The 19,515-nt window shown below is 37.8% G+C and overlaps 1 protein-coding gene across 16 annotated transcripts in view; it reads right to left on the bottom strand.

Annotated features, from left to right (window-relative positions):
* The window catches only part of phldb1a (pleckstrin homology-like domain, family B, member 1a), a 46,387-nt gene that overhangs the window by 1,798 nt on the left and 25,074 nt on the right, over positions 1–19,515 (bottom strand). For 5 of the 16 annotated variants that reach the window (XM_079871240.1, XM_079871241.1, XM_079871230.1 and 2 more), the window contains 17 exons: positions 16,744–16,980; positions 15,650–15,787; positions 15,185–15,322; positions 14,431–14,559; positions 12,711–12,866; positions 12,469–12,579; positions 11,467–11,553; positions 10,864–10,983; positions 9,538–9,657; positions 9,053–9,211; positions 8,662–8,805; positions 8,285–8,377; positions 5,582–5,651; positions 5,207–5,426; positions 3,735–3,825; positions 3,219–3,365; positions 1,083–1,302 (listed from right to left, as the gene is read on the bottom strand). In XM_079871240.1, the coding sequence (XP_079727366.1) occupies positions 1,083–1,302; positions 3,219–3,365; positions 3,735–3,825; positions 5,207–5,426; positions 5,582–5,651; positions 8,285–8,377; positions 8,662–8,805; positions 9,053–9,211; positions 9,538–9,657; positions 10,864–10,983; positions 11,467–11,553; positions 12,469–12,579; positions 12,711–12,866; positions 14,431–14,559; positions 15,185–15,322; positions 15,650–15,787; positions 16,744–16,980 (2,380 nt within the window). The remainder of the gene's footprint in view (positions 1–1,082; positions 1,303–3,218; positions 3,366–3,734; positions 3,826–5,206; positions 5,427–5,581; positions 5,652–8,284; positions 8,378–8,661; positions 8,806–9,052; positions 9,212–9,537; positions 9,658–10,863; positions 10,984–11,466; positions 11,554–12,468; positions 12,580–12,710; positions 12,867–14,430; positions 14,560–15,184; positions 15,323–15,649; positions 15,788–16,743; positions 16,981–19,515) is intronic. The other 11 variants (XM_079871238.1, XM_079871243.1, XM_079871242.1 and 8 more) reach the window with 11 other exon arrangements.

Raw genomic sequence — 19,515 nt, 5'->3', positions numbered from 1 at the left:
CTACAGATCAGGTTTATTATTCATTAAGAAGAGATTGCATTTTGATTATACAAAGTGTCTGTTGTGATTTGTTTTAAATGTCAGAAATAACTTAGATATTGGAATAAAAAGTGCTTTTCCACAAGCACATAAAGTAGAAATGAATTGTAGCGCACAGAGCGATTCACCTAAAAGCACTGTCTGTCTCAATTTAACACAGTCTGCCACCCACTGCAAACAGCTCCTCTGACAGACTTTCCTTTTCGCTACTTAGCGCAAATTAACATCTCTCTTCGGATCGATTCTAATCTCGTAGATGGTTAGAAACCACTGTTTTAAGCTTGTCAGCCTCCAGTGAGCCCCCTCGCATCATTGTTGACGATTAAGATCGACTACTTTCCCTTTTTGAAAGGTTTCATTTGATTTATTTAGGTTTTTATTTTTTGGCTCGTCTCTGTTCCTTACACAAATCTGCTTAGTAATGGGATAAATTGTTTTTGTGTTTCATGTTTTTGAAGAGTTAAGTGCAGTATTGTTACTCAGAACTGAGCCAGGGGTAAATCTACACCCCCGTCCCTCACAAACGCTGGGCTAGAGAAAGTATTGCAGTTTATTTCATCATCATCATCACCACCATCATCATCATCACTACTAACATGGGGAGCGAGGGGGTGAAAAGGCTACATACGAGCAAAGCGAGAGAGAGAGAGAACATCTAAAAGAAAGACAAGATGATCGGAAATTGAGCGAACAGAGATAAAACGTTTCACCAGAACTTTCCACTTTGTAAGTGCCGTCAAATTTTTTTTTCATATTTCTTCTTTTTCCACCTTATATATTTTGACTCATACTAAGCAACACCAGAAAAAGTATGTGCTCTTTTACACTTAAATCCATTTCTATATTAATTTGTCAAGAAATAAATTGAGATTTATAAATATATACAGTATGCTTTTTAAAAAATGTCTCAAAATTATATAAACCGTATTGTGAATTTAAAAAAGTAAAATCCAAAATTGATCACAAAAACTGTAAAACAAAAAACAAACACAAAACAAATTTGCTGACCATTTAATCAGGCGTAAATACAACAATTATCTTACCTACGTAATAAGAGAAGGTCCTTTTAAGCCGATCAAAGACAAACCAGCGTTTTTTCCAGGATTTGATCTTGCCGCCCATCTTCACAAGATGACCCTTGCACATTTTCTCTGTAACAATGACAAACGCACATGTGTCCACGCAGTGGCCTGATGACTCCACATGAGAACGCAGGTCAAACTCCTCTTTTCGAATAGGTAGGTAGCGCGTCATTGGCCGAGCCTGAGGAGGGCAGAGCTCAGATTAGCTGCTGTCTCAAATATTTCCATAAAAATGTACTTGTTCAGGTACACATAACAACAATAAATTTCATGGAAATAGAGCATTATAATTTGATATTGGGATCACGGTATTTAAGCAGGGAAAATGTATCAGAATAATGCACACAGTGGTGCAGATCACGGGTTGAATCCATTGTTTTGGTTGTGTCACTTATCTCTGTGTTTAAAACATCGCTGTCCTACTGCCCTGCCCTTCCTTGCCTCTGCCTTACACCCCCTCCTCTTGCTCCCATCTTATCTTCTTTCTGCTGTCTCCCTCTCACCATCTGTCTGCGTGTCTCCTCTCATCCACCTGCTGTGCGGAGCTGCTCTCTGTGCATTCATGCCTCCCGTCTGGCCCAGTCAAGCTGAGCAAGTGACCTCATAAAGACTTTTAAAGAGCAAATCCAAACATTCACTGACCTCAGAGCGGCACCGGTGAAGCGCACTGCTGTGTTCAGAGTTGTACACAGACATTGAAACTGTCTGTAAAAGTGAGAGCAGGCGCTACTCCACTGTGTATACATCCGTGTGTTTCAAACTCGGATTTATAGCTAACCTGATGTTACATATTTATGTATACACATTATATTATGCCAAACATGATTAGTTAAAGGGTTAGTTCACCCAAAAATTCTGTCATTAATTACTCACCCTCATGCCGTAAGACCTTCGTTCATCTTCAGAACACAAATTACAGAAAAAAAAATACAAGCAAGCCAAGATTTCTTTTAAGAAGACTTTTAATGATCTTTTTTTACAATTGCTGGACAGAACCCCTAGACTAATTTTTAAAAATGTATTGAATAATAATATAAATGAAATAATAAAGCATTGAATTAAATAATATTTTTTTAAAAATCACAATGGCTTTTTACACTCTTTATGTAAGAGGTGTATTCAAGAAATTTCTTAGTTTTAATTATATTTATGAATAACTTAAATGTGCCACATCACTGACCTATATTTACATTCACATGTACATATATATATATGAATGTACATGGTCTCTTGATCTATAAATCATTATGATTATTATTAATAATTATTCATGACTTATTAATGAAAGCCTTATAGAGCTGGTAAGTCCCGCCCCTTCCGCTAACCCCACTGGACCTCTAGGTTGAAAAATCGTCAATGCAAGTGAATGGGAGAAAATAATTATTTTCTGGTCCCGTTTGAATTGTGCCATGAATGTGAACATATGTTGTCTGTGAATTTTTAATATAATTTTTCGTGTAAAGAATGCTACAATTTAGCGTGTAGAAGTTTGATACGGTTAGACTTTGTGTGAGAGCACTTTGTGGACTACAACTCTTCGCTGCTTTCGACGCGTTTGAAACGTCACCACCACTCGCACACGGACACTAGCTCACGGATCCCGCTAAACATGGCTGTGTCTTTGGTGCACTTCATCGCCTTCTTTCAGGGAGAGGACAAAATCGTTGAGGTTGGCGAAAACCACGGGTAAGTCAACTTTATGGGGTGACGTCACATAGGCGACATGTAGTCTTTCTCGTTATGTCTTTTCCACAACTGCTAGCCGAAGAATCATACCATATACTGTCAAACTCGTAACATGAAAAATTATATAAAAAATTCACAGACAACATATGTTCACATTCATGGCACAATTCAAACGGGACCAGAAAATAATGATTTTCTCCCATTCACTTGCATTGACGATTTTTCAACCTAGAGGTCCAGTGGGGTTTTACGGATGGGCGGGACTTACCAGCTCTATTATTTAGTATTGTCCCTTTTATCTCACTGGGAAACGTGATGATTTTATGTCCGCCTAATAAAAGAGTGGGAGACTCTATAAATCTATTGCTGATCTGAGACCAATTCATTTAGGTATTCTCCAGATGCACTGACCTGAGAACACTGTTTCTCTCTCATCTTGACCTCTTCCTCCACAAGTCTCTGCCTGTGCGCGGTCTCATCCATCAGCCTCCTCTCTACCTCCTCTCGCCTCCTTCTCTCGGCCTCCAGAAGCTGCTTTCGTGCCTGGACTTCTCTCTCCTGATGAAAACAAGACAGACAGAAAGATTAAGACACAGAGGGGCTTCAAATCCACTGCGAGAAGATTTAATAGGCAATAGGGAAAAATACATACAAATACATAAAATACACGGTGCGGAGTGACTGGGGATGCATGAAAAAATAATTCAGCAAGAGATTGTTTGAGTGAGTATTACTGTCTGAGAGCTTGTTAAGATCCAGCCTTTCATGTCTATCCCTCTTTCTAGGTAAGAAACAATCTTTAATGCAGTAATGCCAAAGGGACCAGGGGCTTCCTTTTTAAATTCATGAAAAAGATCTCTTTTATATGAGAGACAGGCTGTGGGATGGATTATATTTCACAGACAATTAAAGTTTAATGGTACTCACTCGACTCTCCACCAGTCTGGCTTTCTCCTGCTGGGCCTCCTTCAACATCTTCTCCATCTCCTCCAGCCTCAGTCCTGCCAGCCCATTGCTGTTAAAAGAGAAACACACAGTTACTGTTTATGTGGTGTTTCCAATGGCAGAAGACAACATTGGGCCCAAATGCTCACTCTAGACAGATCATAGTTGCTTTAAATGAAACTATACTGATTTCTAAATAAATATCATATACTTTAATAACAACAACAATAAAAATAGATTAAAATATATTATATTAAAATGATGGAATACGTCTACTGACAAATTATTATTATTATTAAATTATTCTTAAAATAATATTTAAAACATTTTACTAATAATTTTACGCCATTATATACTACTAAAAATGTTTTTAAAAAAAGTATTTTAAGCTCACAAAGGTTGCATTTATTTGATTAAAAATACAGTAAAAAAAGTAATTTTGTGAAATATGGTTATACCTTAAAATAGCTTTTTTCTATTTAAATATTCTCAACTCTGGCCCTCAAGGTCCACTTTCCTGCCGAGTTTAGCTAAAGTGTAATTTATTCCTGTGATGGCAAATTATTATAATCAATGTTGAAAACAGCTGTGCTGCTTAATATTTTTGTGGCATTACAGAATTAATTTGAAATACATTTTTTTCTAAGAAATTTTGAGTATTTACTCTCATTTTTGGTCAATTTAATGCATCCTTCCTGAATAAAAATTTTAGTTAAAAAACCTCAAACCCTGACCTAAAACCTTTGAATGGTAATGAATATTTTAAAAAGTTGTATAGTTATTGTGAGTAATATGACTTTTTATATGACTTTTTATTTTCTAAACCTTCATGATGTTTTTTTAAACTCTCGTTCATGTCTTATCTTGCCTAGGTCCTAGACAACCAAGTTTTCACCACTGGTTAATAAAAGTACATTATTTTTGCTTGGTTAAAGAGGATGTGATTTTTTTTTTTTTTTTCTATTTCACTTTTAAATGAGGACCTACATGCTTTTTTGGTGGGCCTCTTTTACCATTTCAAAGGAAAAGGTTGATCGAGGGTGAGGTTGGCTGTAGGAGTTTAAATGAAAACTGCTGAAACATCTAACCGAAATGTAAGAATGCAAGGTCAAAGATTCTTGTCCAGACTATCGATGCTGAAAAGTAGGGCAACATCAAGAGAACGTCTATTCATGACTTCAACATCTGACTAAACACCTGAAGCTTCCCTGGCTCCAAGGAGCACATACTTTAAAATGACATTCTGTGCTTGTTCTGCCTCGGGATAAGACCAAACTTTGAAGATGAGAAGAATAGCATGTCTCTTTGTATGGACGTATGTGTTGTCATGGAAACAACCCAGGAACTATTCTGGGAGGAGGATGAAAAAACATTTATGGGGAAATTGGACAGCGTGACCCGTTGTCAGGGGAATGGAGGCAGAACGAAGGGTTCCCTTGACAACTGCATCTCACCTTTCAGGTGAACAGGCGGAGTTGTTGCCGGTAGATACGCTGGTCTCCACGCTGTCGGAGCTCTCCAAACTCAGAGTGTCATACGTTGACTCTCCTGCTGGGGGTGCTTGGTGGTGCAGAATGGAGTGGTGTACCATGGGGGGTCCTGAAGGTGGTGCCCCCCAGTGGCTAAGCTTAGGATCCGTAGGCCTGATTCTGGAATCATCACATGTATAGAGCCCTGGAGAAACACACCCAGAGCAGATCAATAAAAACACTGGACTATACAGTATGTCTACAACCATCTTTAGGTTACATGTAGCTGTGTTAGCAAAACAACATTCAATTATTCAACACATGCTGTTTACAGTCTGATAATAGTGAGTGATGGACTACCTCTGCCCTGTAGATCTAACTGTCTCCTGGAGTCTAAGTCCAAATAAGCAGGAGATAGGTCTGGGAGACTCTGAAGATAAAACAGAAAAGATAAATAGAAAGTGACACGTTTGAAAACAATACATGTGCAGTTATAATGGAGCTACAACAGATTTTCAGTTGAGTCAGTCTTCATCTGTCTGTCCACGCCACATTGCACATTCTAATATTTTAAGGATTAAATACGCATCATATGCCACCCTTGTCTTTGAAGTAAGTGCACAACACCAAGGTTAAATGTAGTCCAAATAATGTGTTAACACGCTGAATGAAGCTAAAGCCTGGCCCACACTAAAAGATTCTTATCAGATTTTCAAAATGTGACAGACCGCAAAAATGAAGATACTTTTTTTTTTTTTAAATGACAGTTTTGTTCCAATACACACTAACAGATTCAAACAACCAGATTCCCGGCTGTGAACACGGGAAATATCGCAAAATTATTAGCGATGTTTTATGGGATTGTTGCTCTTTCCTTCTTTAAAGCTAATAATTACACTTATAATAATAATAATAATAATAATAATAATAATGCATTTTATTTAAGGCGCCTTTCAAACCACTCAAGGTCACCATACAACAAGTAGCAGCAATAACAATATTAAAACAGAAAATAACAGTAAATAACAATGGCAATAACAAATAGCAATAAAAAAGTACTAGATTTGAGTGCACAAAGTAATCATGGAAGATAAGCAATTCTGAATAGATGAGTTTAAGTTTGACTTTAAATTGACCTAAAGAGTCTGAATTACGGATGTTGACTGGGAGAGAATTCCAAAGACGAGGAGAAGCATGGCTAAAGGCCCTATGGCCCATGGTGGTTAGGCGAGTAGAAGGTGTATGGAGGAGACACAATGAAGAGGAACGGAGAGATCGAGAAGGGATGTAGGGCTGTAAGAGATCTGAAAGGTAAGGTGGAGCCATACGAAGAGATTTTAAAGTGAGGAGGAGAATTTTAAATTCAATCCGGAATTTGATAGGAAGCCAATGTAGCTGTTAGAGTGATGGGGTAATATGTTGAATAGATGGAGTCCGGGTTATGATACGAGCTGCAGAATTCTGAATCAGCTGGAGTTTATGAAGAGATTTGTGTGGTAAACCAGATAAAAGAGAATTACAGTAATCAATGCGGGAGGTGACAAGCGAATGAACAAGTATAGCCGAACTACACGGAGTGAGAAATTGACGGAGGTGAGCAATATTGCGGAGATGAAAATAACAAGACATGGTTATGTAATTAATGTGAGCTTCAAATGAAAGGGTGTTGTCGAAGATGACCCCCAAGTTCCTAACCTGGCGGGAAGGAGAAACGGAAGAACCATCAATGGATAAAGAAAAAATGCAGGACCTAGAGTGAGTAGAATTAGTGCCAATAAGGAGTACTTCAGTCTTACTGCCATTAAGTTTGAGGAAGTTGGCAGAAAACCAGACATTTATTTCGTGATGGCAGTTGGTAAGACAGGCAGGGGGGGAGAATGGAATCAGGGTTTGTAGATATATAAAGCTGTGTATCATCAGCGTAACAGTGGAATTTAATACTGAATTTGGAAAAGATATTACGGAGTGGGAGAAGGTAGATAAGGAACAATAGGGGACCTAGGACAGAACCTTGGGGGACACCACAGCTAACAGAAGAAGGTTGGGAATTAAATTTTTTTTTGGTTTGAAAGGTATGAAGTGAACCAGGCATAAGGACTATCAGTGATACCAATATCGGATAAACGGTTCAAGAGAATATTGTGTGAAATTCTGTCAAAAGCTGCACTCAAGTCAAGTAAAACAAGAATAGATAAGAACCCGCCATCAGCAGCCATCACTAGGGCAGTTTCCGTGCTTAGAACAAAACCCTGACTGAAAACACTCATAGTTCTCAAAGTTATTATTACTAAGGTGAGCATGAACCTGTGCTGCCACTGCTTTTTCAAGAATGTTTTAAATAAATGGAAGATTTGAGATGGGACGGAAATTATCTAGATTGTTAGGGTCTGCACCAAGTTTCTGAAGAACTGGGGTTATGGCAGCTAATAGATGATGTAACAATGCCGGAGCTAAGAGAAGTGTGAATAATACAAGTTATAAGAGAAGAAAGAGAAGGAAAACAGGCCTTTACCAAATGAGTTGGTATAGGAACATGTGGAAGAATTAGACTTGAAAATTAACTGAGTAATTTCTTTTTCTTAGTATTTGAAAGAAAAAAGGAGAGGAGAGGGGGAAATTAATTGAGACACCGTGTGGCGAACTACAGTAAGGGGTAGCCAAAGAGGCCAATTGTTGGTGGATGGTAGTTATTTTGTTATTTTACATTGAGCAGTGCAGTACAGGTGTGCGGGAAGTGTGTCAGGAGGTTTCAGAATACGATTTACAGTATTACCATCCCCAGACTCAATTAAATTACTTGTTTTTTGTCCAATTATCAAATACTTCTTTGCTTCAAATCAAGGTTTGTAATGTGAATCACCTCGTAGCAGGTTGGTCTGGTTCATGGCTAATAACTCTTTTTAATTCGTTTGCTTTTTTTTATCCTTATGGTAAAAATACTTCCACGGCTACTGAAAAGGTGGATGAAAAATGTTGCATTATATATTTAAGCACTGCAAAAGTTGTCTAAAACAATTGTAGACTACATATTGTGGCCTCTTATGTTATAATAAGCCATCTTACTTTGGTGGGTGTGTTTCTGCCTGATGTAGTCATGGAAGGCAAGGGTGTAAAGGTGCCATTGGTCTGTCCCAGCTCTCCATCCTGCTTACAGATCTGACGACAAAACATCTTAGTGTTATTTATCCCTTCATCATTCATATCCTCCATCCATAATGACAACTATGGCAGCTTGCCCCCATAGCGAGGAAAAATACAACACCAAAGCAACCAGGCACCCGGCAATGTAGACGCTTTACATAAAAGTACTGCTTTTCATGTTATTTTATTAAACAAAATTAGTGGTTATTTCTGGATAGATTCAATCAAAAGGACAGAGAACTTAAGGACAGACAAAAGATGCAAGCAGAATAGAAGAAAGACAAATGAAGAGAGTTTACCTGCATAGGTTTACGTGAGGAGAGACACTTAGCAGGCAGAGGGGGAGGACAGGCATGACTGGACTCCCCAGCTGCCATGATTTCCTGGTACCAGCGCTCTGAATCTAGCCTGGGGATTGAAAGCCTACTCCATGCAGGCTGGGTCTGAAGTGCAGTCCAGGTAAAGGGAGGATAGGTGGGAAAAAGAGGAAAAATTGATACAGGAAGAAAGGAAAGAAGAGACATGCATTGAAAGTATGAAGTGGTATTTAGATTTTGAAAATGTAAAAAAAAAATGTCTCAAAACCAAAAGCTCGAAATCCCACTTTATTCAACTCAGATTTCACATGGACAAGCCAGAGCTATGGTAAATACAATCATGAACACATCGACACCAGGAAATAACACACACCTCAACAGGAAGTGACTGGGAGGAGCCACACTGGGATGTGTGGCTGGAGTGGACAGGATCAGCGACAATAGCTTGGAATGATTGGACGGAAGATGTGGGGGAGGGGTCAACTTTAGGCATCCCGAACAGCTGGTTTAACTGACTGACTGTCACATACTCCTTTATACAATCAGCCCATCACACACAAACACAAACATAAAATGTAACGTGGGCATTTTAGGTGTAGAAAAGCATAAAGCTAGCATAGCAGAGGCAGAGGCAGAGGCAGAGGCAGAGGCAGAGGATACAACAGCAACTAAGACACTAAGACAACTGGGAAGAAATGAAAAATAAAAGTTTTAAGAGAAGACAGCCAGTGCGTTATTCTGACAGCATCAAAGAAAAGCCACAAACTAGAAATAAATGGCACTGGAAAGGGAAACAGGAGGTGGAAAAGCAAGGAAAAGATTCTGTCATGGATGAAAGAGTGAGTGGAGGAGTCATACCTCACGAGGTGTGTCTGATGTTACAGTCAGCGGTAGACAGAGAGCGTTAGGGAAAGCAGTCTGGGCGGGGATACATCCGTTCCCATACATCTTATATACATCAGAGAGTTTGAGGTACTCCTAAGCTCACACACACATCCATTCATCCGTACACACATCCACATCAGATATGAGTTCCTATTTCAAACAACTCATGAAGAACTGCACCATAAATCTTCATGCACCCACTGGAAAAAGCACGCTTATGCCCAACACATCACAAACATGCCAAGCAACATCTCCAATATACACACATGCAGAATGTGTGGTACAGAATGTCAATGTTCGCCATCCCAGTACTACGATATGTAACCACAGCAATCCTCAATGGTCTGAAAACCATTCATGCTGGATTGAGGCAGACAACACCCACAATGTGCACAGTGAATTCTCACACAAAATGCAAATTATTAGCATTACAGCAACTATAGCTGTTGCCAGTACAATTAATGAATGCTCAACAAACGAACATCACATACCCAACAACTCAAATAAAATCCTGCAAATATTCAAGGTATGAAGGTATTGTCTACTGGTCAAAGGTTTGGGGTCAGTGCGATTTTTTTAAAGAAATTATTTTGTAAATTGATTTAGCAAGGACACATTCAGGTTCCAAAGTAACAGTAAATACTCTTACACATTGTAACAAAAGATTTATATTTCAAATAAATGATGTTCTTTTGAGCATTCTATTTATCAAAGAATCCTGAAAAAAATGATCAGTTTCCAAATATTATGCAGCACAAACGTTTTCATAGATAATAATAGGAAATGTTTCTTGAGCACCAAATCAACATTATCATTAGAATTATTTCTGCAGTGATTTCTGCTGAAAGTTTAGCATTACCATCACACGAATACATTTTAAAACATATTAAAAAAGAAAAAAGTTATTTTTAATTTTTAATAATATTTCAATTACTGTTATTTTTAATATTTACACCTGCACCTTGGTGAGAATAAGAGACTTTTTTCAAAAATATTTTAAAAATCTTGCCATCCTCAAACTTTTGAACGGTACTGTAGGTTATGTTCATACACATCAGTAGGGTTGGGAACTGAGAACCGATTCCACTAAAGGTTCTCACACATGCATTCTAACAGAATCATTAGTGGAACTGTTAAGAAACTGAAATCATGAAATTCTATACAATTTCAATCCCTTCTCATCAGCCACACTGTAGTAACATGTTCATTATGAACGGTGAAATTACTGAGTAAGTGCCAATGACAATGTTTTTGTTAGTTTGTAAATCCCCCACAGCTGTCCTGGGGTAATGCTTTTACCTCCTGTTGCCTGTTAGAATATATCTGAGTGGTGGATCTTTGACAACAAGAAGAAGGGAGCAGAGGATTCTGGGAAGGGAGCTCATCAAAAAAGTCAGGTTCATTGATGTAAAGCACTTCCTGTTTTGAATATGAACACCGAAGTCAGAAAACACCACAAAGACAGTTTGTGCACAATGTTGCGCAAACCATGGCAAAGAACATTTTTATGACATTATTTGTCTTATATCAAACTTCTTCAGATTGCCTCTACATATTTTATGGCTGATCAAAGAGGCATCGATATAAAGCGTATCGCTGATGGCGATAACCCAGAAAAAAAACATGCTCATTACTGCTAAGCAGGAGTGGAGTGGATCCCTACAGACACCACCACCATCAGAATGTACACAACGATTCGGTTATTTCAAACCAATGCACTAAATACTGAGATACAGCACAGATTTATTATTATACTTATTCTTATAGATATAATTATTCTTTAGATCTGGAGGCCTCTGTATACAATCTGTTTACTAGACAAGACAGAGATAAAAAGAGTTTATTTGGCAAACAAAAACAGGTCAATTGGCCATTGATTAGTACAGTCATGGCTGGTGTTACCTCCTTCATGCTGCTAGGCTTGGAGAAAGTCTTTCCACCAGTCAGGCTCTGGTATCTCTTCTCCAGGGCAGACAGTCTCTCCTTTTCCTTAAAGAAAATTATACAAAGGGTCAGATTTACCATTAGGGAATATTCTGGGTTCAATATAATCATAATTTTTTTTGTCATTTTGAGGTTTTAGAGTTTATGATGTTACATTGTCATGTTGATGAAGCTGTAAAATTGGATATAACAAACTAAATTGAGTTGAATAATGACACTAAGTAATTTCATAATTGATTAATTTTGCAACATTAACACTGTGTTTTCCTGTTTATAACTTTGAAGCTGCTAAATAAATAAATGTGACAAAAAAAGTTAGTAACCTATGTTTTTATTCTAAAATCTTGGTAACATATTTTCTTGAGTCAATGATATTGAAACAGAGTATATTAAAGTTGCTAACTTGCTATGAAATGGAAATAGCAACAGATATTTTTTTCCGTATTGCGATGTAACGGATTATCGGCAAAGAAAAAACGTATGGCGGGGACTTGGTTGTATCACTTGCTGCCACACAATCGATTGTGGGGGGGCAGGTACAAGCAAACTAAATGATTGGAAGTCTGCCATTTTCATTGGAAGATCCAATTATGACATTTTGATCAAACATTACGAGTTCAAAAACATAAATGAATTAAATGAAATTAATGAAAAAAATTGAAATAAAATTTAAAAAAAATTAAAATATACATGGATGAATTGTTCACAATGAGACCAATAACATATATTTACATAATTAAAACAAATTTTTAATTTCATACCAACTTAAATGTCCCATTTACTTCCATTGTAAGTGTCTCACTGTAACCAAGATTTTGGCTTACATTATGCCACAAATGTTGTTGACTGTGCTTGACTTGTATTGTATTGTAATCTGGAATATTTCTTTAAGTATCAAGCTGTATTTCTGTGGTGACGCTTTGCATGAAGTGTAAATAGAGATTAAGCTTTGTTCTCAACCTTGTGGAGCATCTGCAGGCCCAGTGTTCTATCTTTGGCCATCCTTTCACAATCCTGAGCTGCCTGAAGTCCAAGTTGGTTAGCATGGATCTCCAGAGCTGCCATTTTCTCCTACACAACCAAGAGAAGTGTTTCAACGGGAGCCGTGCTCATTTGTCATTCCAGTCTGATACAGGACTCGCCACTCAATACTGACTTTATGAGTCCTTTAATAGAACTGACCTGAGATCAGTGTCATTTACCTTCCTTTTGGCCACACTCCGGTGATACTCTGCCTTCTCTTGCAACAGCTGCCTGCTGACTGTCTCCTTCTCCTCCTCTATGCCACTCTCTCGCTCCAACTGGCGGAACTCCAAATCCTCAAAGCGCTTAGTGGCCGACTCCAGAGCCTCCACCTTCTACACACACACACATGCACAGATGGACAGAGAGACGAACAGGGAGAGGGAAAGACAGAGGCAGACGAACAGATGGGTGAAACAAACAAGCAGACAGACAAATGTTCCTCAATGACATGCCGAAGAAGATCACTCTGTCTGCCAAACAATGTTTGCTGTATGGAACATGTTTTTTTTTTCTCAGTGCATCTCCTGAAAAAAACAATTTATACACATCCTCTGCTTGGTGATTATTGGTACAAAGATAAAGAAGAGTGAGGTGATTCGCTCAGTTCATCACCATATCAGTGAATTAGTGAGGAGATTTAGTAAAATAAGCACTAAAGCAAGAGTGAAAAGCAAAAGACAGACATACAAATAAATGAATTTCATGCATTTTTATTGCCTAAAAGAGCAGAGGTGCATCATAACGATCATGGTTGTTCAGTCAGTGTGTAAACCCTTTATTGCCATGAGCATAATGTGGCTCGAGAGGGAGCGCAGACACACAGCCAACACACACAGCCATAGGATATTTGTGCAGTTTGTACAGATCCAGATTCTAACAAGCTGTCCAGTTAAGGCTGTTGTATCATATCATGTGATTTGCCCATTAATTGCTGGTGATACTGGAGGGTGATACATTCCAATAGTTATTTTCATAGAGTGTCTTGTGTACAAATAGCATTATATAGGAGTAAATCTACATCAATCTATGTTGCTGTTCTCTGATCATTTTCTTTGTTGCTATTTTATTTTATTTTTTAATTATAGACATTGGGTATTCAACTGTGCATGTTAATGTCCCTTTTTTATATTTAGATTTACATTGCTTTAATTCACCATTTTCAACACATCAGTCATCTTAGAATACATTTTTCATACTATGCATTATGACGGGGAAATACCATTTTACTCTTTTATTTTTTATTTATTTTTTCATTTATTTAATGTTGTATTACATTTTATTTATTTATGTATTGGTCTATTTATTAAAGCTGTCATGGTTAATGTGTTTAATATCAGTTACATTTCTAAGTTACAAATTAAATTATCTAAATATAAATATACATAATTTGACAGTACAACTGCTTCATGGTGTTTTGTCTTATTTCTAAAGACTGGCAGGGAAAAGAGAACCACCAAAAGAATTTGTGTTCTTGTAGCAGGGCTTTCCTTTATGCACCTGTAAAGGACAGAGAAAGGATTTCTTAATAGCCAATGAATTTATAAATTTGATCCACATGGGACAGTTAACAACATTAAAGTAATTTTATTTTATTTCATTTAAGCTATTATTAAATATGGTGAGCGAAAAACACCAAGGCCACTGGACGGATGGCAAAACAAGATTTGTTATATTTGGTTATAGAAAAAATACTTCCTAATTAGAGGGAAACTGAGAACTCGCAAATAACTGTGCTAAAAATCATGAGACCAATCGCTATTAATTTTATATTTGAATGTTTTTTTGACTATCTAGCTATACTTTCTTTCATTGCTCCTGCTCCTCTTTAAAGTGAAGCGGATGTATATGTTCGATAATCGCTGTGACTCTCACGGCAGTATCAAATCGCACACTGACCCTGGTCAGTTGTTCCTGTAAGTGCTCCCTCAGTGATTCTGGGCATTTATGAAGCTGGCCCTTCAGCTCACTGTACGAATCCCTCAGTCTGGCCAGGACATCCCGCTCAGCTGAGACTTTTGCTCTCTCCTAAAAAAACATTACACACACGTAACATACACACAAGTAAAATACACACGCAGCAAGCCAGTGATGCCGGAGAGAGGTGAAAACAAAGAGGAAACTGCTTAGATAAAGACACCATGCTGTGTTAAAACAGAGGTTTAGATATGGGGTTGCCATGGCAATCAGAGCCCATATTGCAGCAGACTATCTGAGCAGAATAAATATTCATACAGCAGTCAGTTGTAGAACATATAGTATTTACAGATAATATCGCATATTGTATCTCTATTTGACTGCCTTAATGGTATTTTCACCGATTCTAACATTTATTGATGTGTAAATTTACTTTCAATACATTTTTATTATACCTACAGAAAACTGACTCTTCTTTATGTTGTGGTCTGGAACAAAGCGGCTTTAATGTTTCATTGCAGATTTCATTACAAATGAATAGATTTTTATCAAAAGACTGATATGAAAGTGCCCATTGAAACATGCAATAAAGTCAGTGTCATTTGAATTAATAAAAAGTTAGATGTCAGACTGTTAGAAACTAGCATGGTAGTAAAGACGCATCCACAAAGTATTTCAGGAGAAACCAACAGGAAACAGGGAAGCATGCTTTATAGCGCGCGTTTGTTGTCGGTACCTTCTCTTTCTCCTTCTGAGTTGCATTTTCCACTTCATTCAGCTTCAGCTGAAGTTGATTGATGATCCCCAACTCTGTCTCCACTTGATCAAGCTCCGCCCTCCGCTCTCCCTGCAGTAATGCCCTCTCCATCTCTGCCTGCAAATAAAACGACACATTCAACAGTCTGTTCACTTCCATATGTTTCTGTTAACATGAAGAGCGCAGCTCTGCTGATCAGGCAAAATCCTGCTTTCACATCGATTTTAATATGCAACACCAAAGATTTTTTTTATGCATGACAGATGGTGATGCACTGATTTAGATGAAGACGACTAGTGATTGAGCAGGCTTTACAAGTTTTGATGTGAATATCTACATCTCTCGCTCTCATTCATGTGGTTATGATGGAAGTGAAGGAAGGTACATGTACTTTGTAGACACATCACACAGGCAACGGTCTGTAGGTTTAAGACTCAGTCTAACCTCCTGTCTGGACTCCTGTATCTGCTGTTCAAGGTCAGTGACGCGAGTCTTCAGCTCGTCCACCCGAGCCAGAACCCTGAGCCGCTCTTCCTCCAGATACGCTCTCTCCTGCTGCCCCAGCACTGAGGAATCTTCATGCTGGAAAAGCATTTGTCAAATTACAACAAATTGTGTTTGTGTATGTGTGTGTGTTGGTGAAGCCACTCAGACAATGTTTGCAACAAATAAACTCTACATGGCCTTCTAACAGTGACCTAAATGAATGAAAACCATTTTTATCTAAAGAAAGGGAGAGAAAAAGGCAGAGAGAGACATGTGTTTACAGAAAGAACAGAAGAGATATTCAAATCTAGGCGAATTCAAAAGGCACCAGCAGACCACAAGAGGTAAACATTTACTTATTCTTCCACATGAAGTGCATAGGAACTTCCACAACTACAAAATTGGATGTTTTAACAAAATCTCACATAAAACTTCAAATTATGGGCATATGCATAATAAAGTGTGTGCACAAATATGTCCACATACTCATTCAAGCAGGTTTTGTTTTGCAAATCTATTTAGCATTTTTCTAATTTCATTCAATTGAGAAATTAACACAAATTTCTTAGTATTTATATGTTATGCAAACACAAACTTTTATTTTGGATGCGATTAATCGCGATTAATCTTCGCCCAGCACTAGTATTTAATGAATACTATATATTTTTAACATGTTATATATTTTTAGCATATATTTTGCTTTAATGACAGCTGCACGTGAACTCCACAAGTTCATGTCAAACCTGATGATCATGTTCTCCAGCACGATTTGAGATCATCCAAAGAGCATCTTGTGCTTTAGTTGATGCAAGAACATCTGACCATCTTTACAAAAATCACATGACATGTCACAAATGTACTTGTTTGACTAGTGACCAGGAAATAGCGCAGAATCTTTCATTTTTTCTTATTAATTATGTCACAATGTTTTAAAATGTTCAAAACCCAAAAACGTCCTGTTTATTTAAATTCAGTTTAGGTATCAGTGTGTTAGTCTAATAGTGGGAGTATCATTCATAGTGTGTGTGTGTGTGTGTGTGTGTGTGTTGTACCTCCTGGTGCTGGCTCTCAGTGCTGCTACACTCCTCTTTCAGGTTCTCCTCCTCACTCTCTCTCTGTCTCTGAGAGCTCTGGGCCGGCACACTCGCTGGGACTGGGCCGGGTCGTCGAACAGAGACCTCCTCCATACCCGGGAACTGACACGCCCTCCCTGCGTCCAAGCCAACTGGAGGATCACTCTTATTATACTCGGCACACAAATGCAGGATGGTCTCAAGCCTCTGCCTCTCCTAAAAACGCAAAGAAGGTTTTAGCTGTGCATACAGCTTTAAATGGCACAAAAACTCACACACAGGTCTAAAATGGTGTAAACACATGTAGTTAACAACACTCTTCTAAGAGCTTCAAGTCCGTATGTTCTAAACTAACTGCAACCTGACACCAACATTTCAAAGACCACTTACGACACTGTGTGACTCCCATAACATCCTACAGCATCGCTAGCACATTAAACAACTCAGTATAAATGTAAAAATCCTGAACATCCGCAACAGTGCTTGAGGTCTCATAAAAAAACTCTTTGTGAAAGTTTCCCTTCAACCCAGTTACTGACCCCCAAACCTCTGAGCACACTCAAGCGACCTCTCACCTGGCTGTGATAGTCAGCTGCTGCCATCACTCTACATACACAGTGTGTGTGTGTGTGTGTGCGTGGTGTGTGTGTGTACACCATCTACATACAGGCTGCCAGAGTCCCGGTCTTCTCTCGCAGCTCTAGCTGGACTAACTAGCGCTCTAGGCATTGGGGCTCATTATATTTTACATAGACAATACCCAGCTCAGCTTGGCTAGATGACACCAGTGACATTACTAAAATAGCATGGCAGAGAGCACAAGTAATCTACAGCCATCCATTTCAGCTACTAAAATTTTATTTTGATGAACTAAGGAATTATTTACACCAATAAAAGTCAAGACAAGCCTGAGACTCTGACCTCTGAAAAGGCACACAGTACAAGATGAATACAGCATGTGTTTTATTTGTAACAGATTGAATTTCATGCTCTAGGTGTTCACTGTTCAGTGCTGTAAAAGTCTTTATCACTGAGCCATTATCTCATAAGACCAGCCAATAGAACGTCTCGAAACATATGCTCTTCCCTTTTAACGAGGTCTCCCCTGTCAGGAGAGTGCAGACAGAGTGCTGGAACAAGTAAACGCTAACTGATGGGTAACGTAGCAACAGCATTCTTCTCCAACAAAAGGGTGTCAGCACAGCTGGTCTGCATGCTGAAGATGCCACGACACAGACCAACACAAAGCACAGAGCACTAAACCTTTGTGTGTAAAAGCCACTTTAAGACACGACTGTCCTCTATTTGGGCACAACAGCCAAGATGGTAAATTCAATTCATTATTAGGGGTTTAAACAAGGTAGTTAAGTGTAAATTGTATTCTATAGAATTTGCTCTGGGAAAATTGTGTGTAAATGTCTGAAAACCAAAATGGAGATTTCAAAAAAATACTTTCTTTATCACTCTCTCTCTCTCTCTCTCTCCACACGCAAAATTTTCCGAGCATCGATATAAAATGTAAGAGGTGGTTTAAAGGAAGGAAAGGTTTATTTAAACGTTCTTAGACACATCTATGAAAAAATAAGTGTAATTAAAAACTGTACATCTATATTTAGGGTATAAATCTATTAATTGCAGTGGAAAACAGTGTGTTTAATATTTAAACTGATTTTTTTTAGATGTTTTTAATCTGGTAAACAAAGAAAAAAAGTTCTTTCTTTAAAAAATTGGTGCCATATCGCCCTCATGTGGTTCAGAGTATGAAATGCTTCAGTTATCTGTAGCTCCCACAGACACAGAAAGGAACAAAAGGCAAATGACCTTTACAACTTCAGTGAGCCAGCAGAGACACACATCTTTATGGATTTTGAAGACAAAGTGCATGTGTTTGTGTGTGGTGTAAAACAAGTTATCTTCTGGTGCATTATGACCAAAAAATAATAAATGCAACAAGTCATAATTTTGCAGTTATTATAGTCAAATAAAACAGATTTTTAAAAGGGAGGTGAAAATACTTCCTAACGCTTACATCAAAGCCTATAAAATAGTAATAAATTATTTGGCCAAATATTTGATCCATGTATTATGCTGGTAGCCCACAGATTCTGCTATTGTCCATGCATTTACACTTGTAGTTGTTCCTATTCAGCCTGATGTCATCTTTAAAAGTTTGTGACAAAATGAACAGAAAACTACTCAAAAATTATTATTATTTTTTTTTTTTTTTTTTTTTTAATTATACTTTTATCCTGACAAATATGTATAACCATTTCCACAAAAATATTAAGCAGCACAATTCTTTTCACATTTGATAATAACAAGAAATCAGCATATTAGTATGATTTCTGAAAGATCATGTGACACTGAAGACTGGAGTAATGGCATTATGGCTGCTGAAAATCTAGCTTTGCTACCACAGGAATTAATTACATTATAAAACATTAAAATAGAAAACTGTTATTTTAAATTATAATAATATTTCACAATATTACTGTTTTTACTGCATTGTTGATCAAGTAAATGCAGCCCTGGTGAGCATAACAGACTTCCTTCAAACCCCGAACTTTTTAGCCTTTTGCTCAAACAATTTTTTTACAGAGTTGGGTCAACAACTGATGTCAAATGTAAAATCTGGTCCCTAAAGATCCACTGTTGTTGGGAATACGGCTGTCTAGAGAATGTGTGTGTGAGATAAAAGGTGGGCGGAGCACAGCAATACTATCATTGAACAGAGAAGAAACACGTTTTCAA

Source organism: Squalius cephalus, assembly GCF_949319135.1.
Source record: "Squalius cephalus genome assembly, chromosome: 5".
In the NCBI taxonomy this organism is placed as follows: Eukaryota; Metazoa; Chordata; class Actinopteri; order Cypriniformes; family Leuciscidae; genus Squalius; species Squalius cephalus.
This window is presented reverse-complemented; position numbering and strand designations above follow the sequence as displayed.